Source organism: Balaenoptera acutorostrata, chromosome 11, assembly GCF_949987535.1.
Source record: "Balaenoptera acutorostrata chromosome 11, mBalAcu1.1, whole genome shotgun sequence".
Taxonomy (NCBI): Eukaryota; Metazoa; Chordata; class Mammalia; order Artiodactyla; family Balaenopteridae; genus Balaenoptera; species Balaenoptera acutorostrata.
This window is the reverse complement of record NC_080074.1, coordinates 28225105-28240121: the sequence shown is the minus strand read 5'-3', so window position 1 is coordinate 28240121 and position 15017 is coordinate 28225105. Positions and strand designations below refer to the sequence as shown.

General features: G+C 43.6%; 1 protein-coding gene across 2 annotated transcripts in view; it reads right to left on the bottom strand.

Annotated features, from left to right (window-relative positions):
* The window catches only part of EEA1 (early endosome antigen 1), a 124836-nt gene extending 113758 nt beyond the window's left edge, over positions 1-11078 (bottom strand). For both annotated transcript variants that reach the window (XM_057556391.1, XM_057556392.1), the window contains exon 1: positions 10816-11078. In XM_057556391.1, the coding sequence (XP_057412374.1) occupies positions 10816-10839 (24 nt within the window). In that variant the 5' untranslated portion in view covers positions 10840-11078. The remainder of the gene's footprint in view (positions 1-10815) is intronic.
* Between the last annotated feature and the right edge of the window lie 3939 nt (positions 11079-15017).

Genomic DNA, 15017 nt, shown 5'->3' with positions numbered 1-15017 from the left:
ACTTCCTTATCAGAGGTCCAACTCAATACAATTAACTCTTAATCAATCCCCCACAACAGAGTGTGTTTTGGCATAACACTACACAAAGTCAGGAATTCTTAAAACACTTTCCAAATATTATTTAGCTAATAAAGTCCCAATAAAGTATCACTGAGACGCTAGAAAAACTTTTATATTAGCATACTTATGTAACACTTAACCATAGTCTAATATTAAACATTGAAACGAGGGAAAGGATGTAGTTTTTATTAAATTCCATCTGCTGCTATGACCCATGCAATACTTAAACAGATGTCTATGCAACTAAGTTATTCATGTTCAATATGTCAATCAATCACAGTGTAAGCAATGGCCATGGATCTATCCCAAAGTAAGTTATCCTACCGCAGCCCATACTGAGAACATAGTCCAAGACAGCCAGGGTATATGACCCCATGTCTACTGCCAATCGACCAAATGTGATCACCTGGACCCAAAAGCAGCCATTCACAAGCTAGCTAGCAACCAATAAAATGGCTCAGTGGCAAAACAGACAAACAAACCCCAGTGTGAACAATGAACTACTGCTGAGCTCCAAACTTTGAAGAGAAATGACTGACTAGTTACACAGAGACTTCCCTGGTGGTCCAATGGTTAAGACTCCACGCTCCCAACGCAGGGGCCCAGGTTCGATCCCTGGTCAGGGAACTAGATCTCGCGTGCCACAACAAAGAGCCCGAATACCACAACTAAAAAAAGATCACACATGCCACAACGAAGATCCCACGAGTCACAACGAAGATCCCACAAGCCACAACGAAGATCCCATGAGCCACAACAAAGATCTTGCACGCAGCAACGAAGATCTCACGTGCTGCAACTAAGACCCAGCACAGCCAAATAAATAAATAAATATTTAAAAAAAAAAAATTAGCCACACAAACTGGCACTAAACAGATACACATCAAAGTCATGAGGTAAATAAGAGTACAGGAGGGACTTAAGTAAATCAAAGTTATAACCCAGCCAAAGTTTCAAAAGACCACTGACTCTTGAGAATGCAGAAGCTATGAAGGAAAAAACTAGAATAGAGGGTAAGAAAACTAGCTGGCACCAAATGAACCAAACCAGAACTATAATCACTATTTCAGAGCCACAGTAAAGCTTATTTCTAGAATGATCTGTAAAAGATGTGTTTCATGGTATCACAATTCCTAAAAGGAGGACTCCTAAGAATCAAATGACCTCAGTCCACTCCCAACCTCAGCTGACTAAACCAGCAGCAGACACCTGACCCAGAGGAAGCAACTCCATCATTGGCCAGCCAGAGACCTACGCGTGACCCAACAAGAAAAGATGAGGAGGACATTTTTGATTCTTCTCTTGGGGTTTGGAAATTGAGACATTTGGCCAGTTGGCTATGCAAAGGTAAGGTGAAAAGCAAGTAGAATCATGTGGTCAGATGGCCATTTGAGGTCTTGAGCATACTAAGCAAGGAGCAGCGAGGAGATGGACACAGAGATGCAGAGGCAAAATGCCAGTGGTCCAGGAGATTGTGTGAGACAGAGGGGAGCACTGCCTCTGCCCTGACACCTTTCTAGGTTCTACTGTCTAGAGACCCAACTGTACAGCAATTCTTATTCTTAGATCACTTTGAAACCTTACAATAAATCCTCCTTTCAATTTAGACTGATTTGAGGAAGTTTATAATCCTTGAAAATAAAAAGCACTCATTAGAATATTGTCCAAGGATGACAGATTACATTCATGCATTTAATATTTAATTACTGTTTCCTCTCCTCCATATATCTTGGAAGAATAGTCTGCACTCCCTGTTTCTACGCCCTTACTACCCAGCCAATCATTTCTCCCATGACTCTCCTGAAACTGAACTAGGTATGACCTAACTGTTCCATTCAGTGGATACTTCTCAGTCCTTATTTGAATTGACATCTCTTCAACATTCACACATATCTAATACTTGCCTCCACTTGTCTCCTGAGTGCTGGACCTACATATTTCCACCTGCCTAGTGAACATCTCTGTTGGGATGTCCATACCTCTAGTTCACACTCGTCTTCCTCCCCAAACCTGTTCTTCCTCCTCCTCTATTCTTCACCTTAGTTCCTTCCCCCCAGACTACTCACAAGTCAGTAAGTCCTATTAATTCTCCTAACTTTCTTGAAAATCTGTTCTTTCTCTATCCCCAAAGCCATTGTCTGATTCAAGCTTTCATCATCCCCTGGATTGACAACGAGAGATGCAGAAATTCTGATTCAATGGAGGGACTTGGGAATCTTTTTTTTCTTTTTCTTTTTTTCTTCTCTTTTTTTAAGGATTCCAAATGATTCTAATGTGCAACAATTTTAGGAACTAAAACGTTATTACTTTCTAGCTGGTCTCTCCCTTTATGAAGCCATCCTCTCTACACAGCTACCAAGTCAACATGTATTACTGAAAATACACCAAGTATCAAACATTAATGTAGGTCCTACACACTAAGAAAGAAAAACAAAATCCACCCTAAGGGAGCTCAGTCTAGCAGTGGACAAGTCAAGTATCACAAGAACAATGGAATAAGTTTTTACAGAGATCTATATACTAAGTGTTTTAGTATACTGAGCTACTATACACTAAGTGTTTATTGAATGCTGATACTGTGGTGAGTCTTCATGAACATTATTTCATTTAATCCTTCTACAATACTGTAAAGTACATATTATGCTCATTTTGCAGATAAAGCAGCTGGGTCTCAAAGAGCTTGAAATTTTGCACAAGATCTCACGCTCATGAATAGAGGAGGCCAGGGCTTAAACGATGGTCTAATTCCAAAAGCCCATTCTCTTAATTAGTATGGGGTGCTTTGGGAGAAAGAAAAAAGAGCAAGCAACTAACTCCTAGTATCCCCTAAACTGAGCAGTGTGGACAAGTAATGGTAGGGCACTCACAGCAGAATAAAGAGCTTCTACGGAGATGTGAAGGGATGAGAGATCAGGGGAAGTTGTGCAAAACACAGTTAGTGAGGATGGCAAGGTCAGTGAATGTACAGAGGTACATGGAGATGAGCCTGAAATGGAATCTTTTTTCCCAAGGAACCAGAGCAGTATCGGCCTTGCATGCCAAGGTAAAGAGTCTGGACATCTCCTATGGGCACTGAGTTGTCATCAACAGATTTTAGACAGAAGACTGATTCACCTGATACACTTTTTATAAGGAGCACAAGGGGAAAATATTTTGGGAGGGTTTTCCTTATTACAAATTTGATTATTTAAAAACTTTCCATGGGGCTTCCCTGGTGGCGCAGTGGTTGAGAATCTGCCTGCCGGTGCAGGGGACGCGGGTTCGAGCCCTGGTCTGGGAGGATCCCACATGCCGCGGAGCAGCTACGCCCGTGAGCCACAATTACTGAGCCTGCACGTCTGGAGCCTGTGCTCCGCAACAAGAGAGGCCACGATGGTGAGAGGCCCGCGCACCGCGATGAGGAGTGGCCCCTGCTTGCCACAGCTGGAGAGAGCCCTCGCATAGAAACGAAGACCCAACACAGCCATAAATGAATGAATAAATAAATGAATAAATAAAAATTAAAAAAAAAAAAAAACTTTCCATGGCTCCATATTGTCTACTGTATAAAGTCCAAAATCCTTTTCAGTCTCATAACTATCCCCATCCACATGCGAAATATTCACAATTCCCCTATGCTGTGCTAGGCTGCTTCAGGTTTTTCCATTTGCCTGGTCACTGTCTGTACAAATGCCTTCTCTCCCTTGTTGCTCCTTGCCCGAGTCTCTCCAGCTTCAGTAAGGCCTTTAACCATCTCCATTCCGTCTCCCTCCCTCCTCCTTTCACCACAGAATTAGTTATTTTCTTTTGTGCTCACATTCTTCCTCTGTATATCTATTGCCACATCACACTGCTTTGTAATTATTTAAGTATCTGTCTCCCCCATTAAATCCCTGCCAGCCCAGCACAGTAATGAGCACAGAATAAATGTTCAACAGTATGACAAATGACTTTCTACACACACACACACACACACACACACACACACACACACACGAAGTTAAAAAAAAAAAAGATAACAAGGGAGTGATAAGAAAAGCATTCCTTGAAGAAATCTGGAGTATGTAATAACAAAAAACCAACATTAGCAGCACATAACATTTATAGAGTTTACTGTGTGCCAGATACAGTTGTAAAACCTTCACATGTATTAATTCATTTAATCCTCACAACAACTCTATGAGAAGGGTACTATTATTATGACTATTTTAATGAGCCACAGAGAAGTCAAGTTACTTGCCCAAAGCTACCCAGCTAGTAAATAGGGTGCAGATGCCACCCCAGGCAGTCTGGCTCCAGAGTTCAGGTTCTTTTTTGTTTGTTGTTTTTTTCAGAGTTCAGGTTTTTTTACCAATAATTTTATTGGGTTGGCCAAAAGGTTCATTCGGTTTTTTCCGTAAGATGGCTCTAGTGGCACTTACTCATCTTTAACTTCATTCAAAACAATTTTGTTAGACTGTATGTGACAGCCGTCATATCAGCGTGCGTTAAAAAAAAACTTATCAAAATCAGTGAATTTTTGTGTAGCCACTTTAATGTTGAAGATGGAAGAAAAAAAAGCAACATTTCGGCATATTATGCTTTATTATTTCAAGAAAGGTAAAAACGCAACCGAAATGCAAAAAGAAAGATTTGTACAGTGTATGGAGAAGGTACTGTGACTGAACATGTCAAAAGTGGTTTGCAAAGTTTTGTGCTGGAGATTTCTCACTGGACGATGCTCAGGGTCAGGTACACCAGTTGAAGCGATTTGATAGCGATCAAATAGAGACATTAACTGAGAACAATCAACGTTATACCATGTGGGAGATGGCCGACATACTCAAAAGACATACTCAAAATATCCAAACCAAGCGTTGAAAATCATTTGCACCAGCTTGGTTATGTTAATCGCTTTGATGTTTGGGTTCACATAAATTAAGGGGAAAAAACCTTCTTGACCATATTTCCACAAGCCATTCTCTACTTAAACGTAATGGAAACTTTCCGTTTTTTAAAACAAATTGTGATGGGCGATTAAAAGTGGATACCGTAAAATAATGTGCAACGGAAGAGATCGTGGGGAAGAGAAATGAAACACCACCAGCCACACCAAAGGCCAGTCTTCATCCAAAGAAGGTGATGTTGTGTATATGGTGGGATTGGAAGGGAGTCCTCTATTATGAGCTCCTTCCAGAAAACCAAAAAACTAATTCCAACAAGTACTGCTCCTAATTAGGTCAACTGAAAGCAGCACTCGACGAAAAGCGTCCAGAATTAGTCAACAGAAAACGCATAATCTTCCATCAGGATAACACAAGACCACATGTTTCTTTCATGACCAGGCAAAAACTGTTACAGCTTGGCTGGGAAGTTCTGATTCATCCACCGTGTTCACCAGACATTGCACCTTCGGATTTCCATTTAGGTCTTTACAAAATTCTCTTAATGGAAAAAGATTTCAATTCCCTGCAAGACTGTAAAAGGCACCTGGAACAGTTCTTTGCTCAAAAAGATAAAAAGTTTTGGGATGATGGAATTATGAAGTTGCCTGAAAAATGGCAGAAAGTAGTGGAACAAAAGGGTGAATACGTTATTCAATAAATTTCTTGGTGAAAATGAAAAACGTGTCTTTTATTTTTACTTAAAATCCGAAGGCACTTTTTGGCTAACTCAATACTATCTCTTTAGCTCAAGCAAAAGACACCAGTATAAGGAAACAGTTCTAGCCTTGGTTCTTTTATATCTTAATCTCTTTTTTATTCTTAACACACTAAAAATAAATCTACACAGTAAGAAAAAATTCCACTTCTTAAAATTCGCTTCAATAAATGAGTAATAATTTCATCAAACTTAAATGTGTAAATAATCTGGGACGCCTTCCCTAACATCTTAGTTTAGATCAGGGCCCTCTTGCTGTACACTCTTGGGGCTCCCTGTGCTTTCCTTCCTAACATTCACCCAAGGATGTGACCATATACTTATGTGATTCTTTGAACAGTTCCTCTGTCCTCCCCTGGATACTCAGCTCCACAGGGGTTCATGTCTATTTTACTCATCAATGCAGCTTCAGCATATAGTAGACCCATAATAGATGTTTGAGAAGTAGATATGTCCAAAAGGCTTCCCTATTCATCACTTCTTTTTTTCTGCTCATGTTGCCATCATCACTTAGTGCCAAAGATATTAAAATCAATCTCATCTGATCTCCGCCTATATTCTCTTATGGTTTTATACATCTCATGCAACACTGACAAATTAATCTTCCTAAAACATTCCTTTACTTGTTCAAAAAATATTAACTCCTACTATGTGCCTAAAGGAAACCAGAACGACACCCCAAAATATGTCACTTCGGCATATTGATTATTTTTAATTAAAGGCATTTAAGAACCAGCAGGTACAAGAAGAACATTCTGGGGACTTCCCTGGTGATGCAGTGGTTACGAATCTGCCTGCCAATGCAGGGGACACGGGTTCGAGCCCTGGTCTGGGAAGATCCCACATGCCGCGGAGCAACTGGGCCCGTGAGCCACAACTACTGAGCCTGCGCGTCTGGAGCCTGTGCTCGGCAACAAGAGAGGCCGCGACAGTGAGAGGCCCGCGCACCGCGATGAAGAGTGGCCCCCGCTTGCCGCAACTACAGAAAGCCCTCGCACAGAAACGAAGACCAAACACAGCCATAAGTAAATAAATAATTTTTTTTAAAAATTAAAAAAAAAAAAAGTCACGAACCAAAAAAAAAAAAAAAAAAAAACCCATCTCTTGCCCATTTTCTCCAAGGAGACGCTTCACTCTAACAGGTTCATTCTGATTGGTCCTCCTCTGTACTACTATAGCCTTCACTGTCTATATAGTTTACTTTGGCACTTAATCATATAAGTTCCCTGAGAGAGGTCAGATCTCGTATTTTTCCCGTATCTTCCACAATGACTGGCATAGTGCTAACCATATGAGTTGAGTGGTTGGAGGAAAGGGCAACAAGGTGCTAAAAAAAGGAAATGGATTGAGTTGGGAAAACTTGGCTCTAGTCTCAGCTTTGACATCTACTGTGTTGCCTTAGATAAATCACTCAATCTCTCACTTCCTACTTCCTCATTTTTAAAATCAGAGAGACTCATTACCCATAAAAGAAGCCTTCTATTTCCACAATTCTAGAATTAAACCCATTTTTTTCTTTAGCAATATTATTGATATATACCAATAAAAGGAAATCTAATACACTTAAGGATCTTATTGTGATTTAACTTACTGTTAAATCACAATAAGATCCTTAAGAAAGAAATAGCAAAGAAGTTTATAAACTGCCTAAAGTACTAAATGCTGATGTCTTTCCAGCCATGAAGCACTTTAAATCCACATTTCTCTTCAAAGCCTATTAAGCACAATAATCAATACATACATATTGGAGCTACCCCAATTTTTTTTTTTCAGATTCTTACAAGCCTCAAAGAAACACCTTTTAGTAGCTAATGGAAAAAAGAAAAAGAACCAGAAACTAAATTTTCTATAAAGTACCCTAGGACCTTATCGGTGATGTTCAAAGATGCTGAGTTACAATTGATTATAAGCACATTGTCTGTTTCTTCTTTCAAAAATGCTACTTAAAGGACACTATTCAGGGACTTCCCTGGTGGCACAGTGGTTAAGAATCCGCCTGCCAATGCAGGGGACAGAGGTTCAAGCCCTGGTCCAGGAAGACCCCACATGCTGCGGAGCAACTAAGCCCGTGTGCCACAACTACTGAAGCCCGAGCAACTAGAGCCCGTGCTCTGCAACAAAGAAGCCACCGCAATGAGAAGCCCGCGCACCACAACGAAGAGTAGCCCCTGCTCGCAGCGACTAGAGAGAAAGCCCAAGCACAGCAACGAAGACCCAACGCAGCCAAAAATAGATAAATAAATTTATTTAAAAAATATAAAAAATAAAGGACGCTATTCAGAAGAAAATTACAACAGTTAAAATGAAAAGGTCATGTGAAAACAGAATGCTAAAGGTATGCGACTTAATTTCAAAGCATGAAGACCATTTCAAACAAATCTCTAAATCAGCAACCTTAGTTTTAATCTTATATCTTATGACCTCTGCTGAGAAATAAGATTATCAGGGTGGGGTAAAATAAAATGGTTGCCATGTTACATAATTTAAAGATTCAAGTTATACTTGTTAGTAAATAGCACCTGTGGAGCTCATACTAGTAATACAAATTACAAGATTTCTTTAAGGCTTTATCCAAATGCCCCTATTAAATGCTGAGCATTAACAGTGACCCATCTATAAGAGCCGAACTCCTCCCAGGTGACTCTAGGTCCTCTCCTGATCTGGTCTGAGCTACCTCTGCAGCCTCACCTCCCACCAATCCCTGCATATCTTTTCACTCCCTAAACTTAAATGTTCACATTCCCCTTAATATTACTTGCCCCATTTTGTGACTTCTTGTCTAGGCATTTGCGGTTCCCTCAGCCCAACCTGCCCTCCACTCTTCTGAGCTGCAAATATGCCCTCCTCCCAGAAGCTTTTCCTGATTGCCCCAAAACCCTCCCACAAAGTGGCCCCCAGGCACTATTCATTCTTCTATTACAAAGAACTGCCATTACTTTTAAATGTCCACTTCCCCAACCAGCTGTGAGTCCTAAAAGGCGGGCCCATATCTTATTTAACTGGTTCCCAGCACCTAGCAGATGCTTTGCATTTACTGACACTCAATATAAGGACATTGAAAAAAAGAAAGTTAAGTGGTTAACGATGAGAAACAATTCAAACTTTCCTATAAAAGAGTATATAAATTTAAGACAGTGGTCTCAAACAGGGCAATTTTGCCCCTAGGTGACATTTGGCAAAGTCTTCAGATAGTTTTGGTTGTCACAACAGGGGGGAGGGGATTTGGGAGTGCTACTGCATCTAGTGGGTAGAAGCCAGGGATGCTGCTCAATATCCTACAGTGCAAAGGACAGCCCCCAACAACCAAGAACTATCCAGTCACAAATACCAATAATGCCATGGTTAAAAAACTCAGTTGTCAACTGGCTTATTCAAGTGTGATGATTCCTTATCATATCTCAGCAATAACCAGAATAAATTCCAATTTTGTGGTTTCAGCTGAAACTTCTGTAGCCATCGATGTGTATGCACCAACACTCAAAATGATCTTTATATAATCGTAACGCTTAACAACATTAAACCGAGAGTACTGGAAAGCAGTTCATATTTCTGAAAACTAATCTACAACTACTAGAAGCTACTCTTAAGTCAGTAAACACTTTATTTATAAACTATAAAGCAAACCACAGGCGAACTAATTTTCAGCTGTGGAATTATGTGACGGAAACACAATCTGAGGCATGAGGTAATCAGTCAGTTCCTTCAGGTCTGACGAGAGAAAAAATCTCTAAGTAGTGGAAGTAAATCACACACAGGTGTCTTTAATGTTGAACACAGGAACTGATGACCAGTGTAAAGGGCATGCCCTCGCTACTGCCAAAATCAGCGCTTATCAAGATTTCAAAAAACTCCAACATTGCAAAAAATCATCAAATGTCAATATAGGGTGGAAGATACAGAAGTTAACTATTTCTCCCCCTGCTATATGACCAAGTTCCACATGACTTGAACATTTCCCAAAGCTATGCAGGAGCAAGGACACTCCCTTTCTACATAGTGGATGACTCAACTCTCTTTGGTACATTCCTTGACTGAATGCTACGAGTTCACTAACTCCTTTTGCCCTTGGAACTAGTTATCCTACTCCCTCAGTAACCAACTAATGGGTTTGGCACCAACTTTTCAGTCATTTACATTTTGTTGCACCCCATCGGTCTCAAAAAGAAATTAAGAAAAAAAAAAGCTAACCAAAACAAAAAGTTGAGTAACAGTGACTCCTACAGAAAAGATTTTGTTATTCTAGGAACAGATTCCTAAACAAAACACCTACAGCTTTCCAATGCTCTAATCCTTGTATCTTCAGGCTTTTCCAGATTTGACATAGAGAGAGCACTGGCAGAAAGTAAAGGAGTGTACCGTTGGATCAAGCTGACAACGGATCTATACTTGCATGGCTCAAAAAAAGGTACTGGGCTGGGAGGGGAAAACGCATTTTTAAATGGGGGGCGTGTGGGGTAGGGGAGTTGCCAACAGTGAGTAATAGCTTCCTTCGCAGCGGACTTTAGCCAGTTAAGTGTCGGTACAGCGACTGGGCCAACGTTAGGCCTGGTTTCACCACATTACCCTGCAGTGCTGCCCAGATGAGATTACGAATCCGCGTGAGGCAGGTGCGTGTCGGGTAAAGTTGCGGGCCACGCCGGGCGGGGCGCTGGGGGAAGAGCCGAGCTAGCCTCCCGAGGTCTCCCACCCGGCGTGCTCCAGCCCGGCGGGCGGCTGGCCGGCCGGACCCGCGGGCACTAACTCTCCATTTTCACTGCCATTCCAGAATCTGGAAGGAACGCGCCGGCGCCACACCCTCCCGCCCGGCCGCCCGCTCGCACTGACAGCCCGCGCGGGTGCGGGGCCCGGGCCTGTGCGCCGGGGGCCGCGGGGGACCCGGCCCCGCCCCGGCCTGCTGCCCCGCCACCGCCCCGCCCGCCCCCTGCCCCCCGCCCCCCCGCGGCCCGCCCCCAGAGCAGACGACCGAGGCCTAATCGCCGCCTGGGCTGCGGGGCCTAAAGAAGGAGGGGGCCGGCGCTGAAGAGGGGGCGGCCACGCCGCCGCCGCCTTGGCTACTCAGCGAGGCGGCAGCTTCCGCGGCCCTGGGCTCCGGCTCTCCCGCTCACGTGCTCCTGAAAGACGGTTTCACTCTCTTACCCTCTGCAAAATCCTCCTTAACATGGCTTAAACACCACCCGGCGCCGCCCCGGTGACTCTCCGAACCTTCCGCGGGGCCACTCAGTACTCGGGGGTACGCGAGAGGGAGGGACTGAGCCGGGAAAGGACTGGGAGGAGGTCGGGGCGAGGCTGTAGCGGTGGCCACTCGGGCTGCCCCGACTTCCCCACAGGCGGCGAGAGGGAGCGCGCGCGAGCGAGCGAAGAGGTAGCCAGCGAGCGCCCGCCCGCCAGCCTGCCGGGCCGCCCCCGTAACTGACAGCTAGGCGGACCCGCCCGCCACCGCCCCGCCCTCTCGGCCTGTCCATCTGCGGGAGGCGGGGTTGGAAGGGGCCTGGCCCGCGCCTGCGGCCAATCGGAAGCGGCGGCGGCGTGGGCGGTTGCGTGACGGACAGGCGGCAGGACGCTGGCGCCGCCGCGCCTTCCGGCGGGCTGGGGGACAACGCGGGCGCCGAACGCACGCCCGCACTCTGTCAGAGGACGCGCCCGCGCGCAGACAACGTACCCTCTAGGGGGACCTGGAGGGGGTCCCTGACCGCGACGCAAGAAGGGGTCTCTGGGCTGGTACCTGGGACGGCACCTCAGATTACTCTGTGAAATTTGTCACTGTGACCCCGGCCTTGGCCGTTCCTGAACTGGATCCTCATTTCTGCTGGAAGCGCTTGGAAGCAAAGGAGAGAATCGCAGACACGATTAACCGGTCTGATGGGCTTTTTTTCTCCCCTGGTCCAGCCCCTGGCGCCTTTCCGTACTCCCTTCCTGCTTCTAATATCAGCCAAAGGGAAAGTAAAGAATCGGAAGAAAGGGTAGGAAGAAACTGGAATTTGAGTTGGTAAGAGAAGTTTGGGGTTGTCATCTTTGGACTATAGCAACAATAATGGACTGATGTCGCTAACATGTTGCACCATCTAAAGCCCACGCTTGGCCCATTCTCCTAGGGAATTTTAAATCCTCTTCTGACAATAGATGTATGAAGTGAATCGACCTTAATGCGTCTGTTTCATAGATTAAGAAAAAATAATGAGGTCACAGATAAACAGTGTGCCAAAACAAGGACGTGGACTTGGAAGTGGACTTGGACCTGACTTCCAGGCACGATGTTATTATTTAAACTCAAAAATACAGCTGCGGAATCCTACCATTCTGCCAGTATTCACGAGCCAAGAGGTTCGACTTTACCTTGAGGAGGGGGAAAGAGAAGCCTTTAATAACGTTTAAGTAGGAAAGGAGAGGAGGAGAATAATGCAACTAACCTTGCTGGGGGTAGGAGGGGAGGGTGGGGATCTGAAGTCTACCAAGCAATGAATGGAGCGCTTATTAGAAAATACCCACAGATCTCCTGAAAAAAATGCAGCAAATCTTATTTTCAAATTACTTAATGTAAAAGTGTTTTGTAAAATGTAAATAAAGCATATGATGTAATATGTTGTTTCCATCCAAAACATATCTGTTTTTTAATGTGTGTCTGTGTCTATAGTGCAGCAAAACAGTCGTGCCTACAACTCATACATTATTAATCACTATTGATGATAGTGCACTTAAGTACTTCCAGGCAAACATAGCAAAGCACACACTTTTCCACCTTTCCAGACACAGGTACTTTATTTTCAGACAGTATGGGAAATATTTTCACTGAAGCAGAGTGATAAAACTGTGACATAATAAATATATTGAATAGATTTGGTCTCTGCCCCTGAGTGATAGGGTGATAAGAGCATCTTTTGTTGTAATGTTTGATCTACTGAGTGGTTGGGTGTCCCTAGATAGCTTTAGGGTGGGGGCTGAGTCATGATTAGAAGGTTGGAATTTTCCGGCCCACCTCCTGAAGCCAAGAGGAACTTCAAGACTTAATCCCCATTGGCCAGTGATATAATCAATCATGTCTATGTAATGGAACCTCCATAAAAACCCTAAATAACGAGGTTTGGAGAGCTTCCAAATTGAGGAACATCAAGATGCTGGGAGGAGGAAGTGTCTGGAGAGAATAGGGAAGCTTTGCACCCCTCCCCCCATACCTTGCCCTATGCATCTCCTCCATTTGGCTGTTCCTGAGTTTTAGCCTTTGTAATAAACCGGTAATAGTAAGTAAAGTATTTCTGTGAGTTCTGTGAGCCAGTATAGCAAATTATCAAACCTGGGGAGAGTGTTGTGGGAACACCCAATTTATAGCCAGTTGGCCCAAAGTACAGGTGACAACCTGGAAGTTTCAACTGGTATCTGAAGTAGGGGGCATTCTTGGTGGGACTGAGCCTTTAGTCTGTGGGGTCTGTGCTAACTCTGGGTTGTTAGTGCCAGAACTGAATTAAATTGTAGGACTCGGTGTGCAGGGAATTGGAGAATTGCTTGGTATGGAAAAAAACTCCACACATTTGGTGTCGTAAGTGTTGTAAGTAGAGAAAGGAAGCAGTTTTTTCCCTTTAAAGTGACACATTTCTATTTTTTATTTTTCAAAAATTAGTTTAAAGCTGCTTATTAATGTCACATGCTAAAGCCTTCTCCACTGGAATTCTCCAGTGGAATCTTCTGACTAATATAATAGACTCTCATCTACTGCTTAGCTAGATGAGTTATTCAAAAATCTGTGTGCTCCCCTGCAGCTTATGATAACTCCATCGTTGGAATAATATACTAGGGAACTGAAAACTCCAAAAAAAATAAGCAGTGGGTGAGACATAATCATGTAAGAACATCCTTCACTAATGTAGCAGCTTCCCACACAAAACATTCCTATTTACCCATCTGGCTGTTAATTCCTATCCATTTAACTTTTTTACATCAATATTCCATCAATTCTTAGACTTCGTCAAGACCTCCAGTCCATTGGCCCTTCTTACGTTCTTACTATGGGCCATTTCCCTGGCATCCTCATTTCCGTCAAAACCCAGCTTAAAGCTATGATCCAACTTTATAGCACCGCCACCCTTTGCAAATATGCTTAACTTCAGCTCTCTCTTCCTCCATTGTTTTTGTCTAGCAGAACCCAAACCTGACTACCCAGCTCCTCTGTGCTGTACAGGAGCTGCTGAATATCACTAGAGATACATGTATACAGCTGGAGCTGCTGGACTCATTTTACATTAACAGCCACAGATCTCAGGCACTCAACACAGTCCAGCAACAGTCCTGTTATACTTTCCTCCTGTCTTCTTTCTCTAGACCCCCAAAGTGGCTTTCACACCTATAGTTCTTTCACTGTCTTACCTTGCATTTTCTTCCTAACCCACTCCAATCAAGTCTCCTTCTCATCTACTCCAATGAGACTGCTCATATTAAGATTACTAATGACATACATGTTGCCTAATCCAGTAATGAGTTTATTTTTTTTTTACTTTATTTGACTCTTGTTCACGCTGAGAACAATAGACCATTCTCTCCTTGAATTTTTTTTTTTTTAATTTTATTTTTGGCTGTGTTGGGGCTTCATTGCTGCGTAGGCTTTCTCTAGTTGTGGCGAGCGGGGGCTACTCTTCATTGCGGTGCGCGGGCTTCTCATTGCAGTGGCTTCTCTTGTTGCGGAACACAGGCTCTAGGCGTGCGGGCTTCAGTAGTTGTGGCACGCGGGCTCACTAGTTGTGGCACGCGGGCTCTAGAGCGCAGGCTCAGTAGTTGTGGCACAAGGGCTTAGTTGCTTCGCGGTATGAGGGACCTTCCCAGACCAGGGCTCGAACCCGTGTCCCCTGCATTGGCAGGCAGATTCTTAACCACTGCGCCACCAGGGAAGCCCCACTCCTTGAATTATTTTATTCTCTTGACTTCCTTGACAGTATACTTTCTGGTTTTTCTCCTAAATGACCATTCCTTCTAAAACTTGTTTGAAGACTTCTCTACCGCATATCTTAACGTTAGAGAGCCCCCCACTCTGTTCTAGGCCCCTCCTTTCGTCTATGGCACATGGCCTAGAAGTGATCTCAACCAGACTCCTGGCTGTAAATTTCACTTGTCTGCCCAAGTCTCTATCTCCAGTGCCTAACCTGCCCAGGTTTCCAGACTTGTTTGACAAACCATCTACTTCATATTTCTTCTTCGATGAATGAGCATCTAATGAGCATCTCAAACTTAATATGAGCCAAACAAAACTGTTTCATTTTTATCTTCAGAATTGCTTCTTCACCAGTTCTCCTGTCTCAGTATGTCCTACCCCCAGCTACTAAGTTGGATCAAACCAGAAATCTTGACGTTATCTT